A 14,643-nucleotide genomic window follows, 5' to 3' on the forward strand; every position below is an offset into this window, starting at 1 on the left:
CTCTCTAGTCCCAAATTTGCTTTTATATGTGTAATAACCTATAGTTAAAGATACTCTAGAATTCTCCCTTTGTGTTTACTAAAGGTCTAGATAAGTGGAATAATTATTAAATAGAGTTTAGGTAAGTCTGAATGTATGGACATGAGTTTCCTAGAATAGAGTCCAATGTGAATATATATCGACCTTACATATATTAAAAAAATGTATGTAAGATTCACTGCAAGCATTCCTTTGTATTTTGAGACTCCTTTCATAGCTGCTTGATAAATACATGGTGCAGATAGACTTCCTGGGGAAAAACATAATGATTTAACTTCTTCATTGGATTTCTGTTGCAGTGAATTTGTGTCATGGCTGTTGGAAATTGGAGAGATTCACAGGCCTGAGGAAGGTGTTCACTTGGGACAAGCATTATTGGAAAATGGAATCATTCATCATGGTAATCATTTTATTAATCACCTATTTAATTTATTTTTCCACAAATTACATTTGCCTTTTTTGCATTGATTGGTTTAGTTTATAATACTTCTCCACATTATAGGATGCTTATGTTTTTTTCCAGCATCCTGGAGTGTCTCATCTGTATAGAATATTGTTTCAGGGAATATAGGCTTATGCTGATATATTTGTTAACTTGAACAATTCCAACACAGGCAAGACTTAAATTCCCATTAAAAATGATGTAGGATTGAGACAAGTTCCTTAATGATGAGTTCTAACTAGACTATTTGTGATCCTTCGTGAGTGAGGTGGCCTTAGCACTGGGCATTGTAGAGTGAATGGAACTCTGACAAGGGCAGAAGGACATTCCACCCTGAAGAAGCAGTAGCTCTCAGACAGGGGAGCGGGAAGTTCATGGTGGCCTCTTCAGAACCAGCACAGTGTCACAATGCAGGCCCATACCTTTCACAGACGAATATACTGGGGAGAGGGCTGTGATGAGAAAGGAAGGCACAACCTTAACTTAGCCGCTCTTAACTTGCTGGCTATGTGTGTAGGACTGCTTCTGAAGTAAGTGAGGAGCTGATGGGCACCTGGAAACAGAGGAGAGACCAGAACTTGGTTTCGGAGCTAACTGAGGAGTAGAGAGTTAGAGATTAAAGGAGATCCTGCCTGCAGGGATCCTTCCTTCCTCAGGAGAAAAAAGACCAGGGCCCTGTGCATGGGCATGATGAGAGGGGTCCATTAGAAGCTGAGAGCATATGTGATGCCTCTTTAGACTTGGGAGATGCAGAGGGAGGTAGTAGTGGTCACTCAGCTGTGTTCTCCTCTTTGCGACTCCATGGAGTGTAGCCCGCCAGGCTCCTCTGTCCATTGGGCTCCTCCAGGCAAGAAGACTGGAGTGGGTTAGCATTTCCTTTTCCAGGGGATCTTCCCGACCCAGGTATCAAACCTGGGTCTCCCGCATTGCAGGCAGATTCTTTACCATCTGAGCCGCCAGGGGAGTCCATGAAGAGTGAGGGGTGAGATCAGATTTTCTGTGCTTTCTGTCTGGATGACAGAGATAGTTAATTAAAGAGGAGGACCAGATGAAGAAGAAGATGAAGGATTGGGTGCGAAGCCCCTGCAGGGGAGGGTCCATCAGGAGGCTGAAAACGTGTGGATATAACACTTGAGGCAGAGGGAGAGTGAGGTCATGTTTGTGAATCATTTCAAGAGAGCATCAGGTTCTCAGCACATCAATAAGAAACACATAAAAAAACAACAAAGCGATGATCATCGAACTAAGAATAAAAGCTTGAGGAATTTCTCATGCAAAATGTGCAAGAAGAGAAAAAGACAAGGGACTGGGACTAAATACGGATATTTGGCTCTAGAGTTTTGATGTTTGTTTTTGTCCCTAAATTAGAATGAGATGAAAACAAACTGGATCCTCCCAATTTCCCCACCACAGTAGATGCTGCCAGTGTAATGTCCCCATCTACCCAGACAGGAGTCATCTAGCATTCCTTTTCCTTCCTCATACCATTAAGTCCTGTGAGCCCTACCAGCAGACAGGTCACTGATCAGACTGCTGCGGTCCCAGGATCCGCACCTTCTTCCCATTCACCACCTTCTTTGTCCTTGTTTGGGTGTTTGTCCTCCACCCCTGTGGAACACTCTGCAGGAAACAGCTGAAGAGACCTTTTAAGACATTTATAAGATCTAGGTGCTCTCTTGCTTACAGTCATCTACTGGCTTCCCATTAAACTTAAAGAAAAGTCCAGACTTTTTATCTAAATCTCCTGCCAAGGCTCTTGTACATAGCTCTACATGATAGAGCCCCTGACTTCCTCCCTGAGTTGTCCATACCTAACTGTTTATGTGGTGCCCACCCTGACCTTCTGTCTCTTCTTTGAACACTCTAAGACGACTTTTCATGTAGGATCTTTGCTCTTGCTATTCTCAATCAACAATTGCTTGATAATCCCTAACAAATGTCAGGGACCTTTCTAGGTCCTGGAGAAGCAACAGTGAATGAATTGTCAGATGCCACTGTATTGTGTCTTATCTTCCATGACACTCTGCCTTTTAGAGTCCTACCCAGTCCCCATTATTTCAATAAAACTACTTTTAAATTTTTGACATTTTCTTCATGGACTCCTTATCACTCTCTGAAATTGTCATGTTGTTTCATTTATTTCTTTGTTTAATATTTCTCTCTTTATCTCCTGTCCCTACTCTAGACCTCAGTCAAAACAGAAGCACCATGAGAACAGGAGTCTTGTGTGTTAATATATAGTGAATGCCCACAATGCCCAGCACATATAGATGCCTCATTATAATTTCCTGAGTGAATAAATGAATGGCTATATTTTGAACAAACGTATAATACTGGGAAGTTGTATATGATTTTGTACCTGGTCCATTAATGCCATTAGAACTCCATTTAGCATTCAGTATGCTAAAAGCATCATCCAATATCTTAAAAGTTAAAAGTGAAAAGATATTGAGCTAGATGGCTTTCCTGTTTGTGTTCATCTTCCTCTTCTAAGGCCATGTTCAAGTATATATTTGGGAAAAGGATTGAATGCATTTGTTTTATCCTATAGTCTATTGACGTTAAAGGAGGTGGTACATAAAGCGGTTTTGTGTATAATCATTAACTGTCAGAAATGATTATTCTTTTCCCATTCTAGACTGTATAATCCTAGGGACTATGCATTACCCATAGAGCAAGGAAGGGAAAATCTGTTTATGGACACTTGTTTATTCCTTTCCTTACTGACTCTTCTTTCTACATGGGAGATATTATGCTAGGTGCTTGAAGGTATGTGTACATGAATCAGGGATATTTTTTCTGTGGTCTGATGGTTTTAAGCCCATCTTTTTACCTTGTTCATTATGAAATCCAGTTTCTGGCATATCTCCTTTCAGACAAGACAGAAACCTACTAGGTTAGAAGAACTAATTTTTTTCAGGGACTATTGAGAAGGAAAACTGTATTGGTTAGCATTAGCTGCTGTAACAAGTAAACCTCCCCAATACATTATAGAAGGCTCACATTATAGAAGCTAATTTTTTACTCACAAAGAATTTAGTTAGTAGTGAAGGATGAGGTTGTGGCATTTGGCTCTGTATAAGGTTTTGGTGCCTGATAGAGCCTCAACCATCTTCAATACAGTGCTCCTAAAGGTCACCTTGAAGGAAGGGTGGAGTCTTTTCTTTGTTTTAAATAGGCTTGTACATTTCCCATTGTACATCATTTTTGTGCACATACCTGTGGACACAGCTCAGGTATGTGATTGCTTCCCTGGTGCCGCAGCTGGTAAAGAGTCTACCTGCAGTGTAGAAGACCTGGGTTCAATCTCTGGGTTGGGAAGATCCCCTGGAGAAGGGAGTGACACCCACTCCAGTATTCCAGCCTGGAGAATCCCATGGACTGTATAGTCCATGGGATCGCAAAGAGTCAGACATGAATGAGTGACTTTCACTCACTCACTCACTTGACTGTAAGAGACTCCTAAAAGCGTCCTATAGTTGCATACGCAGGAAAAACAGAAGCTAACGCAATTTGGTAGTCAGTTACTTAATTTCTGCCCCTCAGACTTAGCTCCTAGGTCAATATAAAATCAGTGAAATTATATGAAAGCTAGAATAATCATAATACATGTATTAATGTTTTACAATGATATATGCAAACAATAGTCAAAAAAATCACTTTTAACACTTTTATTTTCAGTTGAAGTTATTGTGACTCCAGCTGTTAATCTGTGTCACTTTAATCCTTTGTGAATTAGAAATAACAGAAAAAAAATAGTCTTAAAGCTATCTGTCAACAATGGATGCTACTATTTAAATTGTTTAAAAAATTATGGATATGCAACTTTTTGTACTTCTGTGTGATGAGTGAACTGTCTTTTAGAAAAAGCTACACTGTTTGCTACAGTATTTTCTTTTTTGACTATAAGATACCTTGTGACAGATAACAGAATATTGGAGAAACTTTATTCCCAATGCTGGAAAGGTCAGGGCGTGGAAAGAGGTTATCCTTTCAAAGGAGCTGTGAGATTATTTTCAAGCTAACTATCCTCTCTTGCTTTATTTCAACATAGTTGATCCAGAAATTGTATGAGGAAGAGTTACTTGTTTTTTTAGTGAATTGAATTCTAAAAATTGAAGAAAGTGAAAGTGTTAGTCACTCAGTCATGTCCAACTCTTTGAGACCCCATGAACTTTAGCCTGCCAGTCTCCTCTGACCATGGGATTCTCTAGGCAAGAATACTCTAGTGGGTATCCATTCCCTTCTCCAGGGGATCTTCCTGATCCAGGGATCGAACCTTGGTCTCTTGCATTGCAGGCAGATTCTTTATCATCTGAGCCACCAGACATGACTGTTATGGGTGGACTTTACAATTAACAAAACTGTTATTACTTTCCCTGAATACATGAATAGCTAGGCAGACATATTAAAGTCACTTTTAAGTTGGTACAAAGTTGATGTGAAATGATACTTATTCAGTATCTTCATGAACATAGTCATGTAGAGTCTGACCAGTTCAGGACTGCTAAAATATCTGGAAGGAATCACAGGGGGAATCACCCTTATTTATTTTAGTAATATAAGTATCAAAATATTTTTAACTACCTCCTTCTAGAAAGAGAAAAAAATCAACAACGTAAGCTTTTTTTTTGAATGGATATCATAATTTCAGTCCTAATCAACTACCCCAGGCTCAGTATTGTCTCCAACAGGAATACAATTTTGAAAATAAAGTAGTAGATAAATTCTGAATTAAAATTTATTTTGAAATTTCAAATACAAGAACCCTTTGATTATTTAACTTAAAAGAATTGAAATATTTATAATATGATTAACTCTTTTTTTTTTCCTGAGAAATCTAGCACTGAGTACGCTCCATGAATATTGTTCTTTTGGTTACAGTTTGATTTTGATGACCTGTGTTATTATTGTTACTAGTATCTGATCAGCTGCAGTGTCAGATTTCACATGTTAGAACTTTTGTCACTGGAAATAATGTTTTTTTTTAAGTGTTCACAATTAACTAATAGAGGTTCTCTCAAAAAATGGTTAGAGAACATATTATGCAATTTCACATTAATAATTTTATTAGGACGAAGAAATAGGAGCCAGACAGGCTAGTTTCATTAGTATGTGATTTCAGCTGCATTTTAGTGAAAATAGAATTCTTAAAATAAAGTTGAATGAGTCATCTGTTTTAAAAGGAACCAGCAAAAAAGAAAAAAACGTTGACTGTTATTGCTATTATTCACATTGCAAATATTGCTGGGAACTTCATCAGAGGCTGAACCTTGCTATACTGGGAATTCTTGGGTAGGGACAGCATACGCTTTCTCTGTGGTAGGTTGATAATGTTCTTCTTGTCTGGCTCTATTATTTGCATTAAAAATGCTTATGTGAGAATTCTGAGGGCTCATTCATTATAGCCAGTGGTATGCTGAAGTTGGCTGGTACAAGCTCTAGAGAGCTGGTGATTAAATGTTTTTAAAAAATTGCAAGCTTATTGTTAAGCACAGCTATTATTAAAATGAAATGATATAAATATGTGAGTACATAAATTATAAAGTTAGTATATTCTTAAATCTCAATACTTCCTAATTCTTTTACTACATTTTATTGTTTATGGGCTTGCTATTATTTGTATCTACTATTTTTTTATGGTGGGAATACTAAACAATCATGTGTCATTTCACCTCTAATTCTGTGTTTAGTGACTTTATTTGGGGAGCTTGAAATTGGCCCGTGTGGGAATTTTTGGTACCGTGGATATCGGTGAATTATACACATCATTATTCCTTCTGCCTCATCACCAAAGAGACAGCTGTTAAATATTTGCCAGTACATTCCTGGTAATGCCTGGCATTGCATAGTTGTTTAAAAGATGGTATTAAGCAACCTTTCTCATCAGCTAATAAAGCCATTCCCTCCTCAGGAAGTTGAGGGGAATAAATTTCAATGCAGAACTATTCACTATTTTTCTAAGGGAACAGCTACGAGTTACGGATTAACCCAAGAATTATGATCAAAATCACAAGAGTTTGCCTTACAGTGAAGGATTCCATTTTTTAATAGGTTGACCCACCACTTCCTTTATTGTGGCAGGAGACCTTTGGACTCAAGTTTCCTCGAATTTTGGAATATCAATATAATCATTTATTTCAATGACTCTTAAGGGATAAAAATGAGGATTATTAATAGGTAGATTCCATAGGAGAAATAAACAACTAGTTCTGAAAGATGTTGTAGGATTTCAAAATACTTCTTTCGATTTTATTTTTCTTTCACATATGTTTTTCTTTTTGCCTTAACCTAGAAAGAGAGATGCCAAAAGGTGATGTTATCTTTTTGGCAGCAGTCATGTCTCAGTTTTATAGCTGTTAAGTCATTCATTTGGTTTGGATAGGTTAGGGTGAGATAGCTGAAACTTTGTATATGTGTGTGTGTGTGTGTGTGTGTTACAAGTCTCTTGTTTTTCTTATGGATTCACCTAACGTGGTTTATTAGAATTAATCCCGACAGGTTTTTTTTCTCCCTTCAACTTTTTTAGCAAAAATTAAAGGTCAAAGTCTTCTATCTAATCGTGAAAATAGAACCCATTGCAATAAATTGTCTTTTCTGCAAATGTTGCATTCCCTGTAATGAAATATTTAAATGTAAACTCTTTGAGATTTAATTTGAGGTTTTTCCTTTCTACAGCAGTTATCTTTTTATTAGACTACCTATAAAATACTTCTGGAAAAAAGAAAACCTGAAAGTTTAGTAGGAGTCTTTGTAAATATGAAAATCTTATCCTAAGAATGAAAGGGAAGGGTAACCACTCTCATTTTCCATTGAAGAAAAAAAAAATTAAACAATGTAAAAGAAAAGCATTTGTCAATGTAAGAAAACTGTTAAAAGTTTGTTATCAGTTACATATTGAATTTATCTAATGTACTCTGGAGATTTAAACACAGGATAAATGGTTAAGATCGGTATATGTGTGGTCTTGGCTTGATTGCTGTGCGATAAGACAAATAAATGCTAAAACTCACTTCTGGGGCTGAGAATCAAATTATGACTCACTAGCTGGAGTATCTGCTATTTGAAGGGCACTTTTTGCTTGATTTTGTAGCATTGTGAAGAAATAGAAAACACATGCTCATTTATTAAAATATATATATACACACACACACACTGTGCACACACAGATACATATACTATGCTAGCTGAATGTTTCTAACCTCAGTTTAGTTCTTCAGTCCTGTGGAAATCATAACTATATCACAAAATCTTATCATTAATCTTACTGTTGAAATGTTGGATTAGCATTACTATGTTAAGGAAACAAAAGCGTTTGGTGAAACTAAAAAGTTTCAGTATTTGGGGATATGTGTTTTACAAATATGTTTTTATCTTCTACTTTTTAGATTGTCAGGATTTTAATATGCTGTTCTTATATTCTTAGTTACAGATAAACATCAATTCAAACCAGAACAGATGCTATATAGATTTCGTTATGATGATGGAACCTTTTATCCAAGAAATGAGATGCAGGATGTGATTTCAAAGGTAATAGCCTCTCCCACAACCTTTTATCAATGGAAGAATTCGTCTTGTCTTACTGAAGCAAGATAAAATTTTGTAGGGAGACCAAAATTCTTCTGGTATAAGAAGTTTTTACGTGACATGTGGAAACAAGCCTCTCGGTGTTTTATTGCCATTATAAGAATTGTAATGGTAGATCCTATTGTTTTTTTTCTCTTTTCTTGTTCTAATGCAATTGCGTCACTCAGAAGATTATATCCTTTGAAAACTATTTTACGTGTAGCAACAAGTGGTCATGATAATTGAATACATTTAACAAAAATACAAATTATAAAATTTATGAAATATTATTTTTCTTTGTACACTTGGTAAACTCTGTATTGACTTATAATGGTCAAGTAGTATGGTGGGTCATTGCATACATTCGTAAATAATCTGTTTACATTTTATGTTGAAATTTTATATTTTAAGAAAAATAATTTTTAAGATATTTGTTATATGTATGTATAAACATCATATGTCTGTATATGTACATACACATGAATATATATATATGTATGCTTATGTATATGTATATGTGTATTTATATACAAATACCAGTATGTATATACATGTATATATGTATTAAGTTCAGTTCAGTCACTCAGTCGTGTCTGACACTTTGTGACCCCATGAACTGCAGCACGCCAGGCCTCCCTGTCCCTCACCAACTCCCTGAGTATACCCAACCCATGTCCATTGAGTTGGTGATGCCATTCAACCATCTCATCCTCTGTCATCCCCTTCTCTTCCTGCCCTCAATCTTTCCCAACATCAGGGTCTTTTCAAATGAGTCAGCTCTTCACATCAGGTGACCAAAGTATTAGAGTTTCAGCTTCAACATCAGTCCTTCCAATGAACACCCAGGACTGATCTCCTTTAGGATGGACTGGTTGGATCTCTTTGCAGTCCAAGGGACTCTCATGAGTCTTCTCCAACACCACAGTTCAAAAGCATCAATTCTTCAGCACTCAGCTTTCTTTATAGTCCAACTCTCATGTAACCATACATGACCACTGGAAAAACCATAGCCTTGACTAGATGGACCTTTGTTGACAAAGTAATGTCTCTCCTTTTTAATATGCTGTCGAGATTGGTCATAACTTTCCTTCCAAGGAGTAAGTGTCTTTGAAGTTCATGACTGCAATCATCATCTGCAGTGATTTTGGAGTCCAAAAAAATAATGTCAGCCACTGTTTCCACTGTTTCCCCATCTAATTGCTATGAAGTGATGGGACCAGATGCCATGATCTTAGTTTTCTGAATGTGGAGCTTTACGCCAGCATTTTCCCTCTCCTCTTTCACTTTCATCAAGAGGCTCTTTAGTCTTCACTTTCTGCCAGAAGGGTGGTGTCATCTGCACATCTCAGGTTATTGATATTTCTCTCAGCAGTCTTGATTCCAGCTTCTGCTTCTTCCAGCCCAGCGTTTCTCATGATGTACTCTGCATATAAGTTAAATAAGCAGGGTGCCAGTATACAGCCTTGACGTACTCCTTTTCCTATTTGGAACCAGTCTGTTGTTCCATGTCCAGTTCTAACTGTTGCTTCCTGACCTGCATACAGGTTTCTCAAGAGGCAGGTCAGGTGGTCTGATATTCCCATCTCTTTCAGAATTTTCCAGTTTATTGTGATCCACACAGTCAAAGCCTTTGGCATAGTCAATAAAGCAGAAATAGATGTTTTTCTAGAACTCTATTGCTTTTTTGATGATCCAGAAGATGTTGGCAATTTGATCTCTGGTTCCTCTGCCTTTTCTAAAACCGGCTTGAATATCTGAAAGTTCATGGTTCACGTATTGCTGAAACCTGGGTTGGAGAATTTTGAGCATTACTTTAACTAGCGTGTGAGATGAGTGCAATTGTGCAGTAGTTTGAGCGTTCTTTGGCATTGCCTTTCTTTGGGATTGGAATGAAAGCTGACCTTTTCCAGTCCTGTGGCCACTGCTGAGTTTTCCAAATTTGCTGGCTTATTGAGTGCAGCACTTTCACAGCATCATCTTTTAGGGTTTGAAATAGCTCAACTGGAATTTCATCACATCCATTAGCTTTGTTTGTAGTGATGCCTTCTAAGGCCCACTTGACTTCACATTCTAGGATGTCTGACTCTAGGTGAGTGATCACACCATCATGATTATCTGGGTCATGAAGATCTTTTTTGTACAGTTCTTCTGTGTATTCTTGCCACCTCTTCTTAATATCTTCTGCTTCTGTTAAGTCCTTACCATTTCTGTCCTCTATTGATCCCATCATTGCATGAACTATTCCCTTGGTATCTCTAGTTTTCTTGAAGAGATCTCTAGTCTTTCTCATTCTATTGCTTTCCTCTATTTCTTTGCATTGATACCTGAAGAAGGCTTTCTTTTATGTATGCATATATGTATATATGTATATCATATGCATGTTTGTACATGCATATGTATGTATGTCTCTTGTAGGAGAAAAATTAATAACACAATTTAATCGTATTTTTAATTATTCAGGTCATATTATTTTTATGATATAACATTTGAATAACTTTCAAATAGGTTAAGATTGTGTAATAATTTCAGAATAATCTATTTATGTCTAAATTTCATACGTCCTTTGACTGATTTTGCTTGTTTTTGATGTATCTTTATTTGACAACAGGGTGTGCGATTATATTGTCGTCTTCATAGTCTGTTCACTCCAGTCATAAGGTGAGTCTAGTTTATCAATTCTGGGCAGTTTAAATGGAAAGATTTATATTGCATATTAGGTAAATATTATTAAGCTGAACTTAGCTTATTTTGTTTTTCTTCCAAAGGTGAACATTTTGCTTTTAAAGATTATTTTAAGTAACAATTTATCTTAAAATATTTCAAAATTTTCTGGAGCTCTAATTATAGAGTTTCTTCTACTCATTTTATTCTGATTTCTAAAATTATTTGCTGTTAATTCATAGTAAGAAGAAGGAAATGGCAACCCACTCCAGGTTTTTGCCTGGAGAATCCCAGGGACAGAGGAACCTGGTGGACTGCCGTCTGTGGGGTCACACAGAGTCGGACATGACTGAAGCACTTGGCAGTATAGTGAATTACAGACTTGATAATGAAATTACCCACAGTCAGTTAGTATTTAATAAATAATAGTTGACTAACCAAAGAGGATTTCAAAATACTATTTACTAATAAATATTTACCATTATGATTACTTATATATTAATTTTTTCAGTTAGATTTGTAATTAAATCTTTGACTTGTATTTTATGTCACAATATTTTCTTTTAATCATCTTTTATTGAAAGAAAAAGTTTTGCGCTTGAAACTTAAGAATTAATTTGGATTTGATAATTTTATCAGTTTTTCTATACGTGTTTTTACTTCTTAAGAGATATGCCTTTCTGGTTTCTAAAGAGAAATTAGGATTCGTTTTCAGTTTATCCTTTTAGAAAGATAGCAGAAAACTTTGAGTTTTATGTTATGATTACTAATAGAGATAATCAAGAGGAGAATTGTATTTGTAGTACACACAAACTGATAGAACTGATATAATGTAACATAATCTTAATTTCAGATGGCCAGATTTCATTTGGAGTTTATTGACTAAAACATGTTTTTTAGAGCAAAAAAATGAATGTATGATTTCTAAAATGAATGTAGAGACTTTTCAGTCATGGATATAGAATCCAGGCGTTTGATGGACAGTGTTTTTTTTTTTTTTTCTCTCTCGTTTCCAATTTCAAGGAAATGCAGAGCTTTAAAAAAAAAAAATCCCCAAAGTTGCTGATTAAGTGTTGGAATGCCCACACTTCAGATCCTGAAAGAGAAAATAGAATCTTACCTATTACCCCTGAAAATGCCCTGTCCACTTTCACAAGCAGGCTTCACAAAGTAAAAAAAGTGAGAGAAACCAGTATTTGTTGATTCTCTGCTATATCCCTGGCACAGACATTCTGTAAATATTTTGGATAACATAATGCTAAAAAATGGTTCCTTAATAATAGCACATGTATTTTTTTTGTATTTGCATGTGTGTTCAGTTGCTCAGTTGTGTCCGATTCTTTGAAATCCCATGGACTGTAGTTTGTCAGGCTCCTTTGTCCATGGGATTCTCCAGGCAAGAATACTGGAGTGGGTTGCCGTGATCTCCAGGGGATCTTCCCAACTCAGAGATTGAACCCATGTCTTAAACTAACAGAAACCGATAACTGGATAATTTTTTCATGCCACATATGTGTCTGTGTGTGTGTTAGTTTTATAAATGAGAAAATGCGTTCTGAAAATATATTTTAGCCACGTGAGATTTTTTTTATCAAGAAAGTTACATTCTAAAAGAGCTGATAAGAAGGAATTGTTTTTTTGGCTAGAAATGACAATGGTTTATGAGTTGTCAAGGGTAAATTTATGGGGGAAAAAACCCATAAAGCAGATGGAATGTATGATAGTCATGCTTTTAATATGTATGAACTCAGCTTATGAAAAGAAAAATGACTTTGGTGAAAAAATCCATAGACCCACATGTATTCTATGAAAACTACCCTGTCCTTCTTTTTGACACATATGGAAGCCAAGATGAAATGGGTGATTAGGTGTCAGAAACGGAGATAGATTTTAAAAGATTAAAAAAAAAATCTGCTGTTGATTACTGGCTAACCTAGTACATTCACTATTGAAATCTCAGAAATTTCAGTCATATTTTCGAGAGCTTTTTATGAGAGTGGATGAAATGATGTCAATATTAATTGTAAATTGCTGACAGAAGTTAAAAGAACCATGAATATAGCCAATAATTATTTGTCACGTCAAGTTGGTTGCAGTTTGGATTTGTGTGTGTGTGTGTGACATTTTGAAAGACTCTCCTTTTCTCATTCCATTTTGATTCAGGCCAGCAAAATAAATGAATGATAGATTTCTGCCCTTGGGGTCTTGTTCTGATCATGAGCACTTTGTAGTTATCTAACTAGACTTTGAAAGATTTCTCAGATCTGGGAACTTCTGCAGACAGAAGAGTCTGCTCTGGGTTCCCTTGGCTGCCTGGGGATGCGGTGTGTGACTAAGGCCATGCTCTGATCAGACAAAATGACAAGATTCTTCGTGTGTGTTTCCCTCTGGGGAGGCCTGAAGTCTGCCATTACAGCTGAGCCAACTGAATCATCCTCCAGGGCAAATCCTGCCTACCTGGAGAATTCAAGAGCAGAAATGCAAAGGGTGGCTTTATTCTCCACATTTTGAGGAGTTCTTTCGTAAACCCTATCTTGATTTAAAGGGAAGGGATTTTGATTTATTATTCTTTTATTAATGAGCGATTGTATTTCTAGCCAAGTTATTACCAGACAATATAGCAGTAATAATCAATTTGGATATAAGTAAATGTGAAAGAAGAAATGTCCTGTTTTGGTATCCTGGTGGGTTTCTTCTCCTGGTGTGAACTGATGAAGGGAGTTGTCAGGTGTTGTGTAAACCTTGTAAAGCTCCCTTATTTACATGTAAGTGGGGCAATCAATTCCGATTCCATCAAGCAAACTTTTCTGTTGCACACTGATGCTAAATGAAGTGTTCCTGGTGCTTATTTATTCTCTCTCATTTTTTCCTGTTACTTTCCCTCTTGCTTAGTGTTTTTGGTTTCTTTTTCCTTTGTAGAGATAAAGATTATCACTTAAGAACCTACAAATCTGTCGTTATGGCCAACAAGCTGATAGACTGGTTGATTGCACAGGTAAATAGACAAAAAGAAATTGCCGAGTTACCTTCATAGCTGCTTTAAACTTTGAGGTGATTTAGGTATTTTAAAAACTCCCTACTTGCCAGTGAGACACAGTGAAATGACTTCATCAAGTTCATACAGCTAGAGTGAAGCAGAGTTAGGATTTGAACCTGGATCATCTGACTTCAGAGTTTTCAAGCTTTATTTTTATGCTGTATTGTCTTTCAAGAGGAAGATGTTTTGTGATTCAAAAATATCAGCTGAGATCCGTTCAAAAGACTAAGTGTAATTTGTATATCACTAAAGAAAAGGTGTGCGTCTGTACTAAAGTTTCTCATATGTTTTGTTTACAGATGTTTTTTTAAAGTATCTAATGTTTAGTCCTAGCAAGTTATTCTAGTCACCCTGTGCCTTCTTCTCTGTTAGATGATAATTGTATTTTGATGTTATGAGCTTTGGTATCCATCTGCACACATTGTAAATAAGAAAGTGCAGAATTTGTTGTGACTGCCACTCTGCTTCTCAGAGTGTGGGAGCTGACAGCTGGTACTGAGAAAATGTTATTTGCAACTCAAGGCATCAAGCCCATTATAATATATATTCAAATATAAATTTATTTAGATGTTTTATGTTTTAGCATAGTAGATTAACTAATAAATAATCAAATTTTTCCCACAGGTTTAAGGAAAGGCTAAGAAAACTGATATCTGCTTTGACAGAACTTACTATTTTGGAGAAGGGAATATGGCTTGGTTGAAATGTTGTCATTACATTTGGATATTTGAGTCAAGTTAGTTTTTTGTTATCGAAGAAAATCACCTACATCTTTTGTTACAAGTGAATAATAGTATTTGATGCTCAGTCATAGAAATGTTTATTTTTGTCTTAAATATAAATGTTTAATTCATATTTGATTTATCTGTGCACATACATTTTGAAATTTTTATTATTT

At 36.1% G+C, this 14,643-nt stretch overlaps 1 protein-coding gene across 3 annotated transcripts in view; it reads left to right on the forward strand.

Annotated features, from left to right (window-relative positions):
- PREX2 (phosphatidylinositol-3,4,5-trisphosphate dependent Rac exchange factor 2) overlaps positions 1-14,643 on the forward strand; it is a 291,844-nt gene that overhangs the window by 114,101 nt on the left and 163,100 nt on the right. For all 3 annotated transcript variants that reach the window (XR_006336296.1, XM_043879148.1, XM_043879147.1), the window contains exons 11-14: positions 339-439; positions 7,908-8,011; positions 10,656-10,705; positions 13,628-13,703. Coding sequence is in view for 2 of the 3 variants with exons in the window: in XM_043879148.1 (XP_043735083.1) it covers positions 339-439; positions 7,908-8,011; positions 10,656-10,705; positions 13,628-13,703 (331 nt within the window). In the remaining variant the exon portion in view is untranslated. The remainder of the gene's footprint in view (positions 1-338; positions 440-7,907; positions 8,012-10,655; positions 10,706-13,627; positions 13,704-14,643) is intronic.

This window comes from Cervus elaphus, chromosome 21 (assembly GCF_910594005.1).
Source record: "Cervus elaphus chromosome 21, mCerEla1.1, whole genome shotgun sequence".
Taxonomy (NCBI): Eukaryota; Metazoa; Chordata; class Mammalia; order Artiodactyla; family Cervidae; genus Cervus; species Cervus elaphus.